The sequence below is a fragment of the Carcharhinus amblyrhynchos genome, chromosome 5, assembly GCF_965287045.1.
Source record: "Carcharhinus amblyrhynchos chromosome 5, sCarAmb.v2.hapA, whole genome shotgun sequence".
Classification (NCBI taxonomy): Eukaryota; Metazoa; Chordata; class Chondrichthyes; order Carcharhiniformes; family Carcharhinidae; genus Carcharhinus; species Carcharhinus amblyrhynchos.
The window spans coordinates 16,276,703-16,296,147 of NC_137328.1; the positions used below are offsets into that span (position 1 = coordinate 16,276,703).

General features: G+C 40.5%; 1 protein-coding gene across 3 annotated transcripts in view; it reads left to right on the plus strand.

The window, feature by feature from the left end:
• Window positions 1-19,445, plus strand: part of LOC145342911 (lysine-specific demethylase 4C-like) — a 354,712-nt gene that overhangs the window by 221,136 nt on the left and 114,131 nt on the right. For 2 of the 3 annotated variants that reach the window (XR_013886659.1, XM_080188495.1), the window contains exons 14-15: window positions 8,053-8,266; window positions 8,354-8,430. Coding sequence is in view for 2 of the 3 variants with exons in the window: in XM_080188495.1 (XP_080044621.1) it covers window positions 8,053-8,266; window positions 8,354-8,430 (291 nt within the window). In the remaining variant the exon portion in view is untranslated. Of the gene's footprint in view, window positions 1-8,052; window positions 8,267-8,353; window positions 8,431-19,445 lie in introns of those variants that run through there. The other variant, XM_080188496.1, reaches the window with a different exon arrangement.

Sequence of the window (19,445 nt, forward strand, 5' to 3'; positions counted from 1 at the left end):
GCCAGGATAGAATTTGAACCCATGTCCCCAGAGCATGAGCCTGGGCATCTGGATTATTAGTCCAGTGATATTACCAGTATGCTGCTATCTACTTTTTCTGACCAGTCTCCCAAGATGCTACTCACAATATCCTTTACATAGTTCAGAAAACACATACTAAACATATACTAAATGACTGTTATGTTAATTTTCAAGGACTAATTTCTTAACCAGACAAAGAATTAGTTACATTGTGGTCTTTTGAAGTCCCTTCCTGTTTCCTGTTCCCTTGGAAGTAGAGGCATTTCTCACCTTTTATCATAGAAACCCGACAGTGCAGAAGAAGGCCATCTGGCCCATTGAGTCTGCACCAACAACAATTCCACCCAGGCCTTCTCCCCATCACCCATGTATTTACCCTGCTAGTCTCCCTGACACTAAGGGCCAATTTTGCATGGCCAGTCAACTAACTTGCACATCTTTGGAGTGTGGTAGGAAACCAGAGCACTCAGGGGAAACCCACAAAGACACAGAGAGAACGTGCAAACTCCACATAGATAGTAACCTGAGGCTGGAATTGAACCTGGGCCCCTGGTGCTATGAGGCTGGAATGCTAACCACTACACCACCATGCCACCCATGGTTAATAACTTACCAATAACTGTTGTCCATTTTTCTGCAAGACGAATGACTAATTAGTTAAAGTACAAGACAACAAACACCGCAAGTAGAACTATTCCTCAGTTTGAGGTCAACTTTCAGAATCACTCCCCACCTTCCCCTAACAAAAACCACTGGAAAACAATTTAGTTTCAGAGGGGGCAAGAGCTGTACAAGAGCAGGTGAACCCACAGCTTTTGTTGCCTTGTTACCTTGGAAAAGACATGTCACATTTTTAGTAGCCACCCCCTCTCTGAGAAGTTTCGGTGGATTTCCCTGGAAAAGTCTTTTGTATGTTATGAATCTTCATAGCCAGCTCTAGAGATACGAGTCCAGCAAGGTTTGAAGAAATACAAAGGTGCCATATTGTCTTTCTATACTTCAATTTTTAAAAAGCTCATAAACGCAAATGTCAATGCTTCAAAATAGAAATGTACCTTTAAAAACTGTGATATCATAATTACATATTCATCCAAGATAAATTCTTGGTCCTGGTGATATCAGTTGCTTCTGCAAACCGTCTGGCAATCTTATGTCCGTAGACGTTAACTTACTCTCTGACTGAATTACCTGAAAGTATGCTAATGAGAACACTTGCGACATCAACTGGATATTCATATCTTTTGCACATGTACTTGACTAATCTTTTCAGAAATGAGGCTAAAAGTGAATGTTAAACTGCTTTTTTTCTTCAGTAAGGTAAATGTATAGAATGGCCCTGCTAATCGGATTCTGTTCACCAGTGTAATGAATTTTGCATATTAGTAAATGAAGAATGCGTTACAGTAACCCTTAGTAGTGAATTGTTTGATTTAACTTGCGCAAAAAATGTCTTAACTATATTCCAGCTTTTCTGAGCCTTATGTTGTTACTATTTCAAAACCTCTGTCCTATGAACTCTTTGTGTACTCTCTCACTCTCTCTCCCATACTGCACAAATTAAAGGACTTTACGAGTTTTTTATTGGATTACCTAGACAAGCTGATAAATAGACAGAAAATGCTGGAAATGCTCAGCAGGTCTTGGCAGCATCTGTGGAGAGGGAAAGAGAGTTAATGTTGCAAATCAGTGACCTTTCACCAGAACTTGGAACACTTGGAAAGCTTTAAGCAGGTGAAATAAGAGAGAGCGGGACAAAAGACAAAAAGGGAAGGTCTGTGACGGGGTGGAAGAAATTAAATGACTGGAGTCATGTAGGGCCGAGGGAGTGCGAATTGGGCAAGGAGAAAAACAAAAGATGTGCTTAAGCGAGTGTGAATGATATACTGGGTGAACAGTTGCCATCCTAAAGCAAAAAGGAGAGATAAGCACGGGAATGATCAAAATATGTAAAGAAAAGGAATCAAAATGGGCACAGAGATTACAGCCTGAAATTGTTGAACTAGCCTGGAAGGCAATAGATTGTTGTTTGTTTAGATAATGTGGAAAATGACTTAACTTGCTTGAAATGTATTCCAAGCATCAAAACATGATGCTTGCTTTCCCTGTTTTCCCCAAGCCTTTATGGAACAAAGGCACTGTGTTTGCTGCTCTATCCCAAAGCATAATTTGCATTTTTAAGAAACATTGTGAGTTGTGGCCTGAGCTGCCTCTTCTTCAGCAGCAAGCGGTGTGCCATCGGGACCCAGTGACCTGTCAACTTTGAATTTTGCTGTTTTGTTTTCCAAAATGATTTTCTTTTCTACATTCACTTCTAAAAATTATATATAGGCCATTTGTTACCGATTGGATATAATGCGAAACATAGAAAATTAAAAATACAGGATTTTGTTTCCTTCTGTTTAATTTGAAAGATTTCTCAAATTTTCCAAAGTTTCAATTTTAAAGGAAAAGAGAGAGCTCGGTCGATGTCTTATTCATTATATTGTTAAGGTCCAATTGCAATTGCTTTATTAAATGGCAATTACATTGTAAAGGTTTTAATGGCAATTGCAATTGATGGATATTGATACAGCTATAAATGAGGACGGCTGGAATGCTGAGGTGTGGGGCAGACTCTACGGTCTTGTGAATAAATCTGTCTTGAGGTAGACTTTGCTTCAGACTTATTCATCCACCATTGTATGCCTAATGGATTTAACACCATTTGCTGTTTTTAAAAAAAATGTTTTCTGCTGCTGCTCTGGCTCTTTTGCCAATCACCATAACCTGTATCTTCCGATTACCAAAACTCTTATCACAGTAAAGAGGGAGTAAGCAGTTTCTTCTTATTTACTTGACCAAACCTTTCATGTACACCTTCATCAAATCTCCTTACATTTGCAGCTCTATGGGGAGCCACACTAGCTTCTCCAGTCTCTCCTCATAACTGAAACCTCTCATGACTGGTATTTCTAGGAAATCTCTTCTACAAGCTTGCAAAGACATTGATGTCCTTCCCAAAGTGAGGTGCTCAAAATTGAATCCAGAATTTGAGCTGAGTCCTAACCTATATTTTATGAAATTTTAACAGAGCTTTCCCTTGTTTTTTTCAGTTTTCCTCTATTACTAAACTTAAGGATTCTTTTTAATAACTTTCCCCATTTGTTCTGCCAACCTATCTGTTCCTGCACACTTTTTAAAACCATTCAATTTAATTCTTATTGTCCCTCCTTATTCTTCCTACCAAAATGTATCACTTCACACTTCTGTGTTATGTTGCACCTGTCACGTATCTGCTCACAAAATTCATCTCCAGGCTCCGTGGCCTGGGGCTCAGCTCCTTCCTCTGCAACTGGATCCTAGACTCCCTAACCTACAGACCACAATCAGTAAGGATAGGCAACAACACCCCCTCCACAATCATCCTCAACACTGGTCACCTACAAGGTTGTGTCCTCAGCCCTGTGATCACTATACTCCTTATACACCTATCACTATGGCTAAATTGCCCTCCAACTTGATTTTCAAGTTTGCTGATGACGTCACCATATTGGGCTGGATCTCAAACAGTGACAAGAGGAAATATATAAAGAACCTGGTGAATAGGTATGATGACAATAACCTCTCCCTCAACATCAATAAAACAAAGGAGATAGTCATTGATTTCAGGAAGCGTAGTGAGGACATAGCCCTGTCTGCATCAACGGTGATGAAGTAGAAATAGTCGAGAGCTTCAAGTTTCTAGGTGTCCAGATCACCAACAACCTGTCCTGGTCCCACCATGCTGATGCTATAGTTAAGAAAACCCAGCAATGCCCCTACTTTCTCAGGAAGCTTAGGAAATTTGGCATGTCCGCTATGATTCTCACCAACTTTTACAAATGCACCATAGAAAACATTCTTCCCAGTTTTATCACAGCTTGGTATGACTCCTGCTCTATCCAAGACTGCAAAAAACTACAAAAGGGTCGTGAACAAAGCCCAGGCCTTCATGCAAAGCGGTCTCTTATCCATTGACTCTGTTACACTTCCTACTGCCTTGGAAAAGCAGCCAGCATAATCAAGGACCCCAAGTAATCCAGACATATTCTCTTTCATCTTCTTCTGTTGGGAAAAAGATACAAAAGTCTGAGGACAAGTACCAAAAACAGCTTCTTCCCTGCTGCCATCAGATTTTTGAATGAACTTACCTTGTACTAAGTTGATCTTTGTCTGCACTTTAGCTGTGCCTGTAACACTACATTCTATACTCTCTCCTTCTCCATGTACGATATGCTTTATCTGTATAGTGTGGAAGAAACATTACTTTTCATTGTATACTTGTACTAGTAATAATTCAATTCAAAGAGCCCTATTGACTATTTTATTATTTTGATTCTAAATGCTGGTCTTGAAATTAGGAGTGTTTCAGATCCAACTTTTAGACCCATTCTCAGGTGCTTCCATATGCACTCTGCCTGAAAAATTATCAGCAATTCCGAATTGCGCTGCAGTAGCCTTGGGCGGGACTTAATGAGCCCGAAGTCCTGCAGCTCCGATCAGTGCCTCCAGTTGCGCATGTGCAGAAAAAAATGATAGAATGCAGCTCCTCTGCCATATCACTCCCAGTCAGATAATCCTTCCCCCGGCCGCCACAGATATTGACCCAACCCCGTAACACTATTGACCCTCTTATCCTTCCACCCGTCCAGCACCCAGATAGATCGTGGGCCCCCCCCCCTCCTCCTCCACCGATCACAGGCAGAGTGGACTCCCCTTCCCCCTCACCGATCACAGGCAGAGTGGCAGCGGATTCCCCTTTCCCCCTCACTGATCACAGACAAAGTGCACCCACCCCACCCCTGCAAGCATTCAGCCGTCGGACACTCAGCACTTACCTCCTCAATAACAGCGCTGCATCAGACTTTTGTAGAGCATGTCTGTTTCACACCGATTCTAGATGGGCGAACACTGTGGTCAAGGGGGGAATGCCAGTAAAGTTGAGCTTGCAACCCATTAAGTCAATTTAAGTGCATGCAAATGCATTTAAATGGCTGTCACCCATGGCCATTTTTGGGTCCTGATAAATGGGGAACCGCTGCGTAGCCAGGTGCAGATCGTGCTACTCGCCTCACATGTGGCTTTACCAAGTTTTTGCTCCTGAAAATTTGATGGTAAAATCAGGCCCAAAATTTATGTTCTCTTAAATTCATGTTGCTATCCTCTTCATTTTAAATGCATTTCTGAATTTCCTATGATGTGCGCACTTCGAAACTATACGCTGTGAATCCAAGTCATTATTTTAGAGCAGTGATCCTAATATTCACCCTTAACATCAGTTCATAGTTGCACACCCCTTTGAAGCCTGGGAAACAATTGTTTCTGTTCCATGGTTAATCTTGTGTTTCTGCTGTGAATGTCTTTTTAATTCCATGAGGTCTAATCTTGCTATTGTACGATACTTTATTAAGCATCTTTTGAAAGTTCATACACGCATCAGCTGCCCTATCACAATTAGCCCTCTGTTACTTCATCCAAGAACTTGATCAAATTAGTCCAACCTTTAACAAACCCGTACTGACTTTGATTCGTTATACTATTCCAAATGCAAATTAATTTTGTCTGGTATATAAAAATTACTCTACTGCTGAGTTCAGATTGACTGCTCTGCAATTGATGAGTTTATCCCCTTCTTCCCTCCTTGTTTAAACACGGATGTAACACTTATAATTGTCTATTCTTCTGACATCATCTCCATATATATAATGGAGGATTTTGGCCAGAGCTTTATCCAATCTGGTCTGAATAACTTAACTTTAAGGACTGCAAACTGTTAAGTACTTATTCTTTTATCTATTTTTATCCCATCCAGTGTCACTTCCAGACCCTCCTTTGAGCTACACTGGCAGAATTTTCTTCTCTGTTGAAGGGAGATGCAAAGTTCTCATTCAGTACTTTGGCCATGCCACATAAATATTTCATTTTTGGTCCCTAATCAGCATTCCTTTTGAAATAAAAGCAGAAAATGTTGGAAAAAAATTTAGCAGTAATAGCAATGTCTGAGAAGGAGAGTTCTGACGAAGAGGCATGTGAAATGTTAATTCTGTTTTTTGTTCCACAGTTATTGCCAGACCTGAGGGTTTTTCCCAGCGTTTTCTGTCTTTATTTCAGATTTCAAGCATTCCCAGTATTTCACTTTTATTTTGCTACCCTTTTGGCATGCTTTAACTATTTTTGTTTGTGAAAAACCTTTGAGTTCCCTTTTTCCAAAAAGGGAAAATTTAGTCTTATCCTGTCTCTGTGTCCTGTTTTTCATTTTCCTCTGTACTTTCCATCTCAGCTTGGTTTTTCACTGTATTATGAAATGCATAATTCTCATAATCCTCCTTTCTCTGTTTCATTTCAACTTTTATATCCTTAGTTAACCACAAACGCATAGTTTTGGATGCCCCACCTTCCCTCCTCATAGGAATGTTCTGCTTTGTATCCGAACCAGGTGGGCCACTGCAGGCTGAGTCTCCACAGGCAGGAAGGGAATGGGTGACCACCATGCAGAGCAAGAGAGCTAGGCAGACAGTGCAACAATCTCCTGTGGCTATTCCCCTGCAAAACAGATATACCGCTTTGGATACTGTTGAGGGGATTGGCTTTTCAGGGGAAAACAGCAACAGCCAGATCCGTTGCACCACAATTGGTTTTGCTGCAGAGGGGAGGAGAAAAAAGTATGGGAAGTATAGGGATTCAATAGTAAGGGAATAGATAGGCATTTCTGTGGCCGCAAATGAGACTCCAGGATGGTATGTTGCCTCCCTAGGTCAAAGATGACCCAGAGAGGCTGCAGGACATTCTGAACGGGGAGGGCGAACATCCAGTGGTCGCAGTACACGTTGGTTGAAAAAGTTAAGAAAAAAGGGATGAGTCCTAGAAGCAGAATACAGGGAGCTAGGAAGCAAGCTGAAAAGTTGGACCTCAAAGGTAGTGATCTCAGGATTACTACTGTGCCATCTACTAGTCAGAGTGGAAACAACAAAAGGAGTCAAGGGGATATGGGAGGGAGGGGGGAAATCAGGATATTGAATTCGATGATCAGCCATGATCAGTGAATGGTGGAGTAGGCTCGAAGGGCCGAATGGCCCACTCCTGCTTTTAGATTCTATGTTTCTATCTCCTTTTAGGAGGCCTCCCATTAATCCTGGTTTTCCTACCAATTTTTGATTCATATGTGCCTGGGCCAGATCTTTTTTCAGCTTACTGAAATTGGCCCTTCTCCAGTCAGATATTTTTACACTTGAGTATCCCTTCTCCTTTTCCACTACTATTGTGAATCTAATAATATTAAGCTAGATTTTCCCCAAATATTCTCTCACTGTAACATACTGTACTCACTAACTTTCCCTACTTGACTCCCCAGAACCCAGGTATGGTTCCTTGTTGTTTAGCTGAAAAACAGCAATCAAAAAAAGTTCTACTGGAAACATTTGAGGCATGCTTACACTCTTTGCCATTTACTTGGCTGCTATTCTGGTTCATGTTAGGATAATTGAAGTCCCCATTATAGTCCTCGCACCTTTCTTTAATTACTTGAAAATTTGATCCTTTGTCTCCTTCCCACTATTTGGTGACCTATCGTATAAACCCATTGGTGTAATAGATTCTCTGCTGTTTCTTAATTCTAACCAAATAGATTCGGCCCTTGACCACTGTATAGCATCATTCCTCTCATTACTATAATTTAGACTGTTATTACAATGCCTGATAGGTAATGATGTAAAGTATAAAACTGCCCTTTATTTGATATTAATTCGCCGTCTCAGTGTGAAGTCACAGGATAGCTGCTGTGGTAAATGGAAATTAAATGTTGCACTGGTACAGTTCTTTTGAAGTTCGGGCTCAAAAATGGCAGAAGCAGAGAGTAAAGAAAACATTATTCAGCTCCTGAATGTATTCTACTTGCTGCTGACCCTGGTTGTACAACACTAATTTCTCTAATCTTAATGATCACAATATTTTACAGCATTTTAGAAGAAAAAAACAAAGATAATCAACTGCGCTTCTTATTTGTTTTCTATCCAGCCTGATCACCTCATGGAAAGGAGATCCCAGATCAAAACTGATACAACAGAGCTGCCACCATCCAAGCAACATAAAACTAAACCGCTTATTCCAGAAATGTGCTTTACGTACAGTGAAGAAAATAATGATCTCTACCCTACCAATTCATTTATTGAAGAAGACGGAACTAGTTTGTTGATATCGTGTGCAAAGTGCTGTTTACAGGTTCATGCAAGTAGGTGTTAATTTCTTAGCTCTGCTCACCTGTAATGTTGATTTTAGGATTGGAATAATAGTTATGACACACTTCTTTGATCTTTAGGTTGTTATGGTGTCCCACTTCACGAGATCCATGATGGTTGGACCTGTTCTCGTTGTATGATTGGTGCGTGGACTGCAGTAAGTGTTTGCATTGATGCATTCAACAATTTTATCTTCAGATGAAAGCAGAAAATTCAATGTGTTAATAGATCTGGGATGCCATTAATTGGCTTCATATCCAGTGAATTAGTCATAAAGACAGATTTGTTTGGATTCTCAATCTATACTTTAAGTGAAGAAAGAAGTTCATGATGGCGGTTCATCGTTTTAGCATTAATTGTCCAGAAAGGTTGAATAAGTAGTACAAGGAAACCTCTTGAAAGCCCTTTATGCTGATGTCTGTGCCTGTGTTTCCACCCCCCATGTAACAGCTTCACAATGTTGGCTGTGTTTCAGAGAGAAAGGCTGGTGATCACTTTCATTCAGCAGAGAGATGTGAAGTAGCAACAAAAAGGTTCTGGTAGATCTCTTCTGAGTATGTGTCTATCTTCCTCCTCAGGTTGTGTCTTTCATTTAGAATCCAAATGTTAGGTAGATGTTAATTACCCGTCTGATAAGATTTTCGTCATTCCTTAAGCGGAAGCATATGGACCTACACACAAGGAATATAAGTAGCACTCAGCCCCTTGAACCTGCTCCATCATTTAACAAGATCCCCATAACCCCACGCATTTACCCTGTTAATACCCCTGACCTATATATCTTGGAACACTAAGGGGCAGTTTAGCATGGCCGTCAATCTAACTTGCACATCTTTGGACTGTGGGACAAAACTGGAACACCTGGAGGAAACCCATGCACACACGGGGAGAACATGCAAACTCTGCACAGAGTCACCCAAGACTGCGGAATTTAACCAGGGTCCCTGGCAATGTGAGGACATGATGTGGAGATGTCGGTGTTGGTCTGGGGTAAGCGCAGTAAGAAATCTCACCGCCATGTTAAAGTCCAACAGGTTTATTTGGCAGTACAGTCTTTCGGAATGCAGTTCCTCATCAGGTGAGTGAGGACTTGTGTTCACAAACAGGGCATAAACAGATACAAACTCAATTTACAAGATAATGATTGGGATGTGAGTCTTTACAGGTAATCAGGTCTTAAAGGTACAGAAAATGTGAGTGGAGAGAGGGCCAAACATAAGTTAAAGAGGTGTGTATTGCCTCCAGCCAGGACAGTTAGAGAGATTTTGCAAGCCCAGACAAGTCATGAGAACCTCTTTAACTTGTGCTTGGCCTTCCCTCCACTCGCGTTGTGTGTACCTTTAAGATTTGATTACCTGTAAAGACTTGCATCCCAATCATTATCTTGTAAATTGAGTTTATGTCTGTATATGTCCTGTTTGTGAACATAAGTCCTCACTCACCTGATGAAGGAGCAGCGCTGTGAAAGCTTGTGCTATCAAATAAACCTGTTGGACTTTAACCTGGTGTTGTGAGACTTCTTACTGTGTTGTGAGGCAGCAGAACTAATCTCTGTGCCATCTTGCCGCCCCAATTATCTTTAATAATTATTTACTGTACCTGCATGCCAGCCTTTTGCACTAGGACATAGATCTCTCATCATTTCTGTAATATGCTTTTTCATTCTTCCTGCCAAATTAGATAAATTCCCATTTTCCCACATTGTCGTTCATTTTCTAGATCTTTGCTTACTCATTTAACTTAGATATCTCTTTTTGGGAGGCTCCTTATGCCCTCGTCACCGCTTACTTTCCTACCTATCTTCGTATCATCAATTTCATCTGAATTATTAATGTAAGTTGGAAACAGCTGAGGTCCCAGCATTGATGCTTGTAGCACACCACTCGTTGCATCTTGCCAACCTGAATAAACGTCAACTTATGCCTACTGTCTGCTGCCTGTTAGCCAGCCATGCCACTATGATAGCTGCCATTCCTCCCCCCACCCCTTACCATGAGCTTTAATTTTCTGCAATAGGCTTTGCTGTGGTACTTTATCAAATGCCTTGTGGAAATCAAAATATAGTACATCCATCAGTTTCCCTTTATCCACAGCACTTTTTAGTTTCTCAAAGAGCTCCAAAAAGTTGGTTAAACATGTTATCCCTTTCAACTGTGTTCACTCTGCGTATTATCTTGAACTTAACCAAGTGCCCTGCTATAACTTAATTAAGAATAATTTCTAACATTTTCCCTAGTAGAGATGTTAAGCTAACTAGCCTGTAGTTTTGTGCTTCCTGTCATTCTTTCTTTTTGAATCATGGAATTAGATTTGGTATCTTCCAATCAGTGGCACCATCCTCAATTTAGGGAGTTTTGGACAATTAAAAAACAATGCATCAACAATCACACTTGATGTTTCTTTTAAAACCCTCGGCTGAAGTCTGTCAAGATGGGGTCTTGTCAGCGGCAGCCCCAACAATTCACTCAATAGCACTTCTTTGACTATAATTTTGCTGATTTCCTCTCTTCCATTTCCTGATTTGCAGCTGCTTCTATGATGTTGCATGTGTCCTCTATAGTGAAAACTGGTGCAAACTCCAAGTTACTGTCTATTCTTTCCATTTTGGAGAGACAATGAAAACACTTATTGATTGGAGTGTTAGAACAATTCATACGCTCCATTAAAATATTCCTCCCATAGTTCTCTAGAAAATACTAGTGCTATCTTGGATGGCAGTGGTCTAATATAGTTTATGATAGAGAGGACATATGTGTAACAGTAGCACCGGTATTGAAGACTTATGAAAGACGCAATATCTTTACGATTCTACCTGTTAGTGATTTAAGCTTGTTATCTGTGATAGCTGAGGGAGACTTCCGTTCAAGGAAGGTGTTATGACTGGGTGAGGAGGAGTGGACTGGCTCCCTTCAGCCCCCTTGGTTGCTTGCAATAAGGGCTTTTTAAAATGTATTTCCTGCAAATGTCTTTTCCAATCCAAATGTATTTACCTTTCGATAAGGAGCCAATCAAAACCAGGGTTTCTTGAGTCAAAGAAAGAGTGAGTTTACAAGAAACAAAACCAGAGGGAAATTAATAAATATGAGACAATTCGCATGCACAAACCTCAAAAGTAAAGAAAGTTCAAATCCGATAAAAATTAAAAGAATTTATGACTAAGACCTCTGCTCCTCTTTGAGGATAGATGGTTGAATGTTGTGGTAATTTTCCTTTAAAATCCTTGACTTGAGTTGGAGTTCATCGCGCTGAGGATATTCTTCCCTTCAGAGTGAGATTTCTTACTGCTTCCTTATTGTTTTTAGATGACTTTGAGTACTAACTATTTCTGGCTTGGCAGAACCAATTTTTAAGCCGCCTTTTTGTGCATTCCAAGAAGGAACTTGATTAACATGTTCAGCTGTTGAACAAGTAATCACGTTTTGATCTTCATCTTTCATCTCAGAAACTTCTGACACATTTCAGGATAGAAAGCAATGACAGAAGGGTATATTTCACCCTCCAAAAGGCTTTTGAGTGTCTGTTGGGTATCTGACTGGTTAGCTGTTCCCATTGTCTTAATAGAATTACAGTTGATTAAGGTCCAGCGCTTTGCATTTTTAATGACTTTCATTCAAGAATTCATTCTTGAAGGGGACCTTGACATCCCTATGGAATTCCATGAATAACATGTCAGCAGTGTAATCTAGAACATAGAACAGTACAGCGCAGTACAGGCCCTTCGGCCCTTGATGTTGTGCCGAGCTATGTCCAAACCCAAGATCAAGCTATCCCATGCCCTATCATTCTGGTGTGCTCCATGTGCCTATCCAGTAATCGCTTAAAAGTTCCTAAAGTGTCCAACTTCACTATCACAGCAGACAGTGCATTCTACACCCCAAACATTCTCTGAGTAAAGAATCTACCTCTGACATCCTTCCTGTATCTCCCACCATGAACCTTATAGTTATGCCCCCTAGTAACTACTACATCCACCTGAGGAAATAGTCTCTGAATGTCCACTCTATCCCCCTCATCATCTTATAAACTTCTATTAAGTTGCCTTTCATCCTTCTCCACTCTAAAAAGAAAAGCCCCAGCTCCCTCAACCTTTTCTCATAAGACCTACCCGCCAAACCAGGCAGCATCCTGGTAAATCACCTCTGCACTCTCTCCAATGCTTCCACATCCTTCTTATACTGATGTGACCAGAACTCACTATATATAACTTTCCAAAAAAGGTTAACGTATAATTCTAAACATCAGGTGACTTGTGGCAGCCAGTTCTGGTCAGTGTCTTTTGTTGTAATTTTTAAAAGTACAGGTCCATTTAAACAATAACCAATACTTTTGGTTAGCTGATGAAGTTATAAGTGGATTTCACTCGGCCATAATTTCCTGTAGCCGTGACAAAGGAAACCTCTAAAATGAGGTGAGCAAACGAAAATTCCCTTCTTCCAAAATAGTGTTATTTTGTTACATTTTTGAAATGGTTAAAATCCGTTTGACAAGGCATTTATTGTTATACTTAGGACCTTGCTTAATGTTGACTCATTTAATACTGTTTATTCGAACGTTGTTAGTAAAGTGGTGGATGTATATCCATTTAATGTTGCCAGTTTCACTTTAAGGTAATTTCTCACGGACTTCTCCTTCAATGGCCTTTCTACTCACATGATATTTTCACTTTTAAACACTTGTGTCCAAACCCATGTTAAGAATTTGTTGCTTTCTGCTCTGAAGGAAGTAATGTCTCAAACTTCACATTGTGTTTACTGATTTACTTCCTCCAATCTTATAGGTGTTTGACAATCAACATGGCATCTCAGTTCCTCTTCCTCCCATGATTCCCACTGCCCACTACCCAACCCCATCACCAAGTCAGCTTTCCCCACTAGCCAACTCCCTACACTGCCCCCATGCCAGTCTGATCCCACCCCATTCACCCACCCCACATCGACTCTCTTGACCCCATCCGTTCACTCTGTCCTGGGCTCTCTTGGCCTTTGTTCTAACTTGCGTGTGTTTGTACGTCTCTTCTTCAGTGGCTCCTGATTTATAGCTTCGCTTATGAACCCTCACTAATTCTTGGGTTATATCTAGTGGTAGAATGTTAAGTCGAGCAGGTGGTCAGGATTTTAGCTGCTAACTGCATTGATCAACTTCTGCCACCAGTCAAACAGTTTGGTTAATTGAAGACTTTAGTTATCAGTAGTCTTCAAAGGTATACTCAACTTGAATCTTGCATTTTATGTCTTTGAATTCAGCTTTAATACAAATATTTTCTGATTGTACTTCTGCCTTTTCTTGCTGTGCCTGCGGCAGGCCTTTCTCTTTGTCATTCTCTGTTAGCTGCTGTTGCAGTTCTGGAAACGTGCCGGGATCTCCAAAACGATCTATTGTTAGGACTTCTAGAAAGCTCCTTTGCCTCTCTGACGCCCTTGTGTTATTTGTTTGCGTATCAATTTTCTTTCTCCTACCATTTGTTGCCAGGCTGGGGTTTTCTATACCTCTTCTTCAGCTCTGCAGACTGCTGAACTGAGATTAAAATACTTGTTGGAGGCTTTTAGTAATTCATCAATGCAGGTTGAGGATTCATCAATCCCTTCTGTTAGGATTACCTCACCCTTAAGTTCACCAAACTGGTGTAAAAAAAGGATTAATCTGGGCTTCTAACTTTATACCTAGACCAGACGTACTCTAATAGTCAGACCTTTTCTTCTCAAGATAATCAAATTTTCCATTAGCTTTAGCCCTTGAATGAGTCCAAATTGTTCTAGTTGAGTGGAATTCTGCTCTGTGCTTAAAATATTTAAAAGAATGCAGCACAGAAGCACTGCTTCCTCATAGCACTAGGGTTCCTAGCTTGGGTCACTGTCTGTGTGGAGTCTGCATGTTCTTCCCGTGTCTGTGTGGGTTTCCTCCAGGTGCTCCAGTTTCCTCCCACTGGCCAAAAGACGTGCTGGTTTGGTGGATTCGCCATGTTAAATTCTCTCTCCATGTTTTAAAACAGGTACTGGAGTGTGGTGACTAGGGGATTTTCACAATAACTTCATTGCAGTGTTAATATAAGCCTAATGTGGCTGTTTCCGGATGTTTCTATGCCTTTTAGCTTTGACAAAGGTTCACCTGGACTCAATGTCAGCTCTTTTTTCTCCTTACAGATGCTGTCAGGCCTGCTGAGATTTTCCAGCATTTTCTGTCTCGGTTAAGATGAGCCTACTTGTGACCAATAAAGAAATTTAAACTTAGAGTAGGTCCTGCTTTAAGCATTTTCTGAATTTCAAGGTAGTGACACCATTTATTTGGAGGCCAAAGGGGTTTTCTGCACTTGCTTGTTTTGGACGGCTCCAATACAGTGATGATTGTGCTCAGCTTGAAACAATTTTCCTCTGCACCCCTGCTTCTGGAGCATCATGCTTTGCTGAATTTATTCTCAGCCTTCTAACATTTTAATTTTTATCTGCATTCTCTTCAGGATCTTGAGTTTTTCCACAAGCTGCCGTCATGTTGTGGGGTGTTGGTTACAGTTCAGTAGGTGTAAAGAAGTGTTCTCTTCATATGTAGGTTAATTCCTTGTCTTCATTGACACGTAGAACTATTTACAAATATACAGTAAAGAATACAAGCTAGGAGCTGTCTCCATGCTGCGATTACACACAGTTCTCTCCAACATTCAGCTAACCCTGGATGTGGGCCATCTGATCGTGCATCATATTTGGATGGTACTGTGCTCAGCCCCACATTCACCCTATATGTGCCAGACCTTTGTGCACGACTACATATCCATGATCTTACTACTTCCTATATATCTTGGCATCTTCGTTAATCAGGGAAGGTGATTGCCCAGTGGTATTGTCGCTTGAGTATTAATTCAGGAACTCAGCTAATGTTCTGGGAACCTGGCTTTGAATCCTGCCATGGCAATTGGTGGTGTTTGAGATCAATAAAAAAAACTGGAATTAAGAATCTACTGATAACCATGAAACCATTGTCAATTGTTGGGAGAACTCATCTGGTTCACTAATGTTCTTTAGGGAAGGAAATCTGCTGTCCTCACCCGGTCTGGCCATGCTAAAATTGCTTAGGTTAGAGGGATTAGCAGGTAAAATATGTAGGGATATGGGGGTAGGGCCTGGGTGGGATTGTGGACGGTTCAGACTTGATGGGCCTCTTTCTGCACTCTAGGGTTCTATGATTCTACATGTAACTCCAGTGCCACAGCGATGTGGTTGACTCTTAACTGCTCTCTGAACAAGGGCAACTAAGGATGGGCAATAGATGCTGGCCAACCAGCAATGCCCATGTTCCACAAATGAATTCTTAAAAAAAGGGAGAAAAATGACACAGGAAAAGTATTGCAACTACACTGGAACATCTTGGTTAAATGCACAGTTAGTTTTGGAGCAGAAATTTCAGTACTACAGTTTGATATTGTCAGGGCCCATTGTCTTCACTGCATCCAATCTCTTCATTCATGTTTTGATATTGTGGAGTGTATCAAATTGTCTAAAGACTGGCATCTGTGATGGTACGGGACTTCAGGTTGAGCAAACAAGAGACAGGTGGAATTTAATGCAGCTTAAGAGGGTGATCGAAGTGGTAATGATTTCAAAATGAAATTGGATAGGTGGATAGATACTTGATGGAAGTAAACTTGCATAGTTATGAGATCGTATTGATGTATCTGACTGGATTGCTCTATGGAGATCTAGCATGGACTCTGTGGTCAAATGGCCTTCTTTGTGCTGTTAATTTTCTATGAAAATGAATATTGCACCTAATGTTGAGTAGTTAATTGTTTTTATAAAGCTGGCGAAGTATGCAGATGAGTTTTTTTCCCTGGTGTCAGGCACACTTTTGTAATGCAATGAAACAGACACCAATGGGACTCACCTCAGGTGCTCTTTTTTTGCGGCGGTCCTCATTTTCAAAATGGTGATTGGGAAACCAGAGTAACCAGGTAGTCCAAAATTTGTTGTATCCCCTACAGTTTCTTTCTACTCTCACCTGGGATTGTGCCTATTTCTGGAGCCCTGTCAGCACAGTGTGATTTTCATTCACTGTTGAGTCCCTTATTATTGCTGTCTGATGATTCTTTCTCAGCAAGAATCTGTCCTAATCCTGGGGTTTGCTATATTGGCAGCCTGCACCGGACACAGTGTCTACTGTAAGGATCGAGTACCTAGAAGATCCAAGCCAAACTGGAGTGATAAAAGTCCTGAATACCACTGTCGGGGGCCCCTCACTCCAGCCATGTTTGAAATGTGATATTTGAAACCAGCAGCTCATCAGAACCTGACATATCTGGTGATAGAGTAATGTTGTCAATATGTGTCATGATACGAGGTCAAATAAATTACTTCTACCAAAGTTACAGGATTTACTTTGGGGTTGAGTCCACGGTAACCATTATTTGTGGTTTCATGGCAAGAGATTTGAAAAGTTTCAAAACAAAAGGTCACTCAAGAATAGGTGTAGAGGGGGGAACCAAGGAGGTAAAAATGCAAACCATTCTTTCCATCCTTTACTTCCGAACTCTCAGTCTACTTCAGGCCCAACTCCCGAGCACCCCAGAACTTCAACCCCTGAACTCCACATGTTTACAGCTCCCACCCTCTGAGTTTAGTACTCCCAGCCCCTGACTTTCTTTTGTCCCCCACTTCTCAAACTGACAGTTTCTGGTTTCTGTGTTAATGGAAATCCTTTTATCCAGCATCCATGGCAGCAGAGAAACCCATCTATCCCCTTGCTAGAACGGTGCAAGCATTGAATCCTAGAAATAGAAGAGTTTCTCTGGCACTATGAATGCTTGATAAAAAGATCTCCAGTGCACAAAAACACCTGCCACCTGCTGCTAATTTACATTTTTCTGCATGTGCAGCGCTTTATGTTGTAAATGGACATTGTGCATTGAAGGCTTTCATTGGTCATAATTTATAAGTTTTTGTGGTTTAAAAGATCAGTTTGTAGCTATTATAAAGTAAGTTATTTGGGACCGTGCACAGGTGTCCTTTTTGGGGATGGCTATTTGTGCGTTTCTCTGTACGCATTATGGTGCTGACGTGCTCATTTATCATTTTCAGTTCAAATCTCTGAACCTTAATTAGATTTTGCAGCTACCGTAACCTGATTCATTACTCTTGATCATTCCAGCTTATAGTCGGATGTCATGGCTCCGTGCCACCATTGAATAGTGTGCTCATTTTTGTATTTTTGCAAACCTTTTTTTATTCTATTATGAGTTAATGCAAACAGAGTTTCAAAACAGTGATTCCACTGAGAGGCCACTAGTCTGACATCTGTTCTTCAAAATGAAATTAATGCTGTTTACACCTTACAGTCAACAAACGTCAATTATTTTACAATAACAATTACATTTATGCACTTTTAGTCTCTATTTATCATCAGTAGAATGTTTACTTGAAGGTTTCAGCCTCTGCCCAAAATCTAGACTTGAATTACATAGTTTTACATCAGGTAGCTAGCTATATGTGGATTTATTTGTGTCTCGCTCTCAGAACTCCTGTGGCATTGTCCGTAATAAGTCAGATGATTATGGGCTGAATGCAAATATTGGCAATAGTCTCTGGTGGCCTGATCCAGGAATGGAACTTGGATGCCAGTGGAGAGCATCATATGAAAGATATGTATTGTGAAGCTCGTTCACCAGCCATAGTGGGCATTTCTACAAAGAAAACCCAGCATCAAGTGGTGAAAATATATTTTGGTGGCAGAATGCCACTGTGTCACACAGCTGAAATTTGGGCACTTGTATTTCTAGAAGGCAGCAAGGGGCAGGCATGTAAAATATTTCATTTTTATATTTTTAAGTCTGCATTTCCTCCAGTGCATTGCAATAACATGTCATACAAATACCACCAAAATCTGATTCAGTTGTCTTGAGCTTCCTTTATACTAATATACAGCTACAAATCACTCATCCTCTTGTACATCTATAGATTGTCTGCAAATGGAAATGCTCATTCTCTTTTCATTCTCCACTTGCTTTTCTTCCTCTTTACTCATTCATGCGCTTGTATCTGTGTATGGAAAATAAGAAGCAATTCTGGTAGATCTGGTAGATGTCTTTTCAAATGCAGGACTATGTAGAAAGGTAGCTACCTCAAAACACACAAAATGTTTGTCATTTGTGTCTCCCTGGTAGCAGCCTTGAAAGGAAGTCAAAAGCACAAATCGCATTAAAACAGATCCTTTGATTTGCTCAGAAGTGCATGCAACTTTTGAATGAGGCTTTAAGTCACAGATTTCTAACAAGAGTTGGTGACAAGTTGAGGAGGTTAGAAAAGAGAATTGCCCTTGAGTAGTGGCCAAACAACCTGGAATCTTCATAGGATAGCATATAGATTTTAGCTAGCAGGCCTAAGGAAAGGGAAGAGGAGGAACGATTGCATCTGCTAACACTGTAGAATCTCTTTTAAACTGAGTTATCACCTGAGGTAAAATTATAAAATCCAAGTCCAGGTTTTGGAAGAGGCTGAAATTAAGCTATAAAGCTAATTGTTATTGAAAAATATTTAACATTTTTTAGTTTCTTATATTTTATATAAAGCTATATTTTGGATATTGTAAATTTGAGGTTACGTGAAAATATTGATTGTTTCTGAAAAAACATAATGAATGTTCAAATAATTCATTCAGCTATGATGCTGATGCATAATCTCATCATAAATGCTTATATAGAAAGTTTCTATTGTAAATGTTGACTTATGCTGAGAAGAAATCCGATAGACACTAAGGGCGATCTTCTTCGGTCTCCATTCGTGTGTTTCCCACCTGCGGGAGGTGACATCTTGTTTGCTAGTGGCGGGATTCTCTGGTCCCCCTGCTGCCAATGGGAATTTCAATTGACATCACTGCACTCCAGCAGGAAACCCGCAAACGGGGGCGTGCTGCTAGCGGAACTGGAGAATCCCACCAGCATGAACAGATGGAGAATTCTTAATGACGGACAAGTTTGTGAATCTTTAAAACTTATTATCAAGCAAAATCAGAGAGGTGAAAGTATTGTAAAATTAAACTTAACACACATTGCAGTATATAAACTGATAATTTTTACCTCAATGGAAAACATATTTTCAGTTCTTCTCTTGTGTTGAATTCAAGCACAAAAAAATGGGGTGTGACAAGAGGTGGCGAATATAGGCAAATGATAGTCTGGGTGAGCTGACAAAC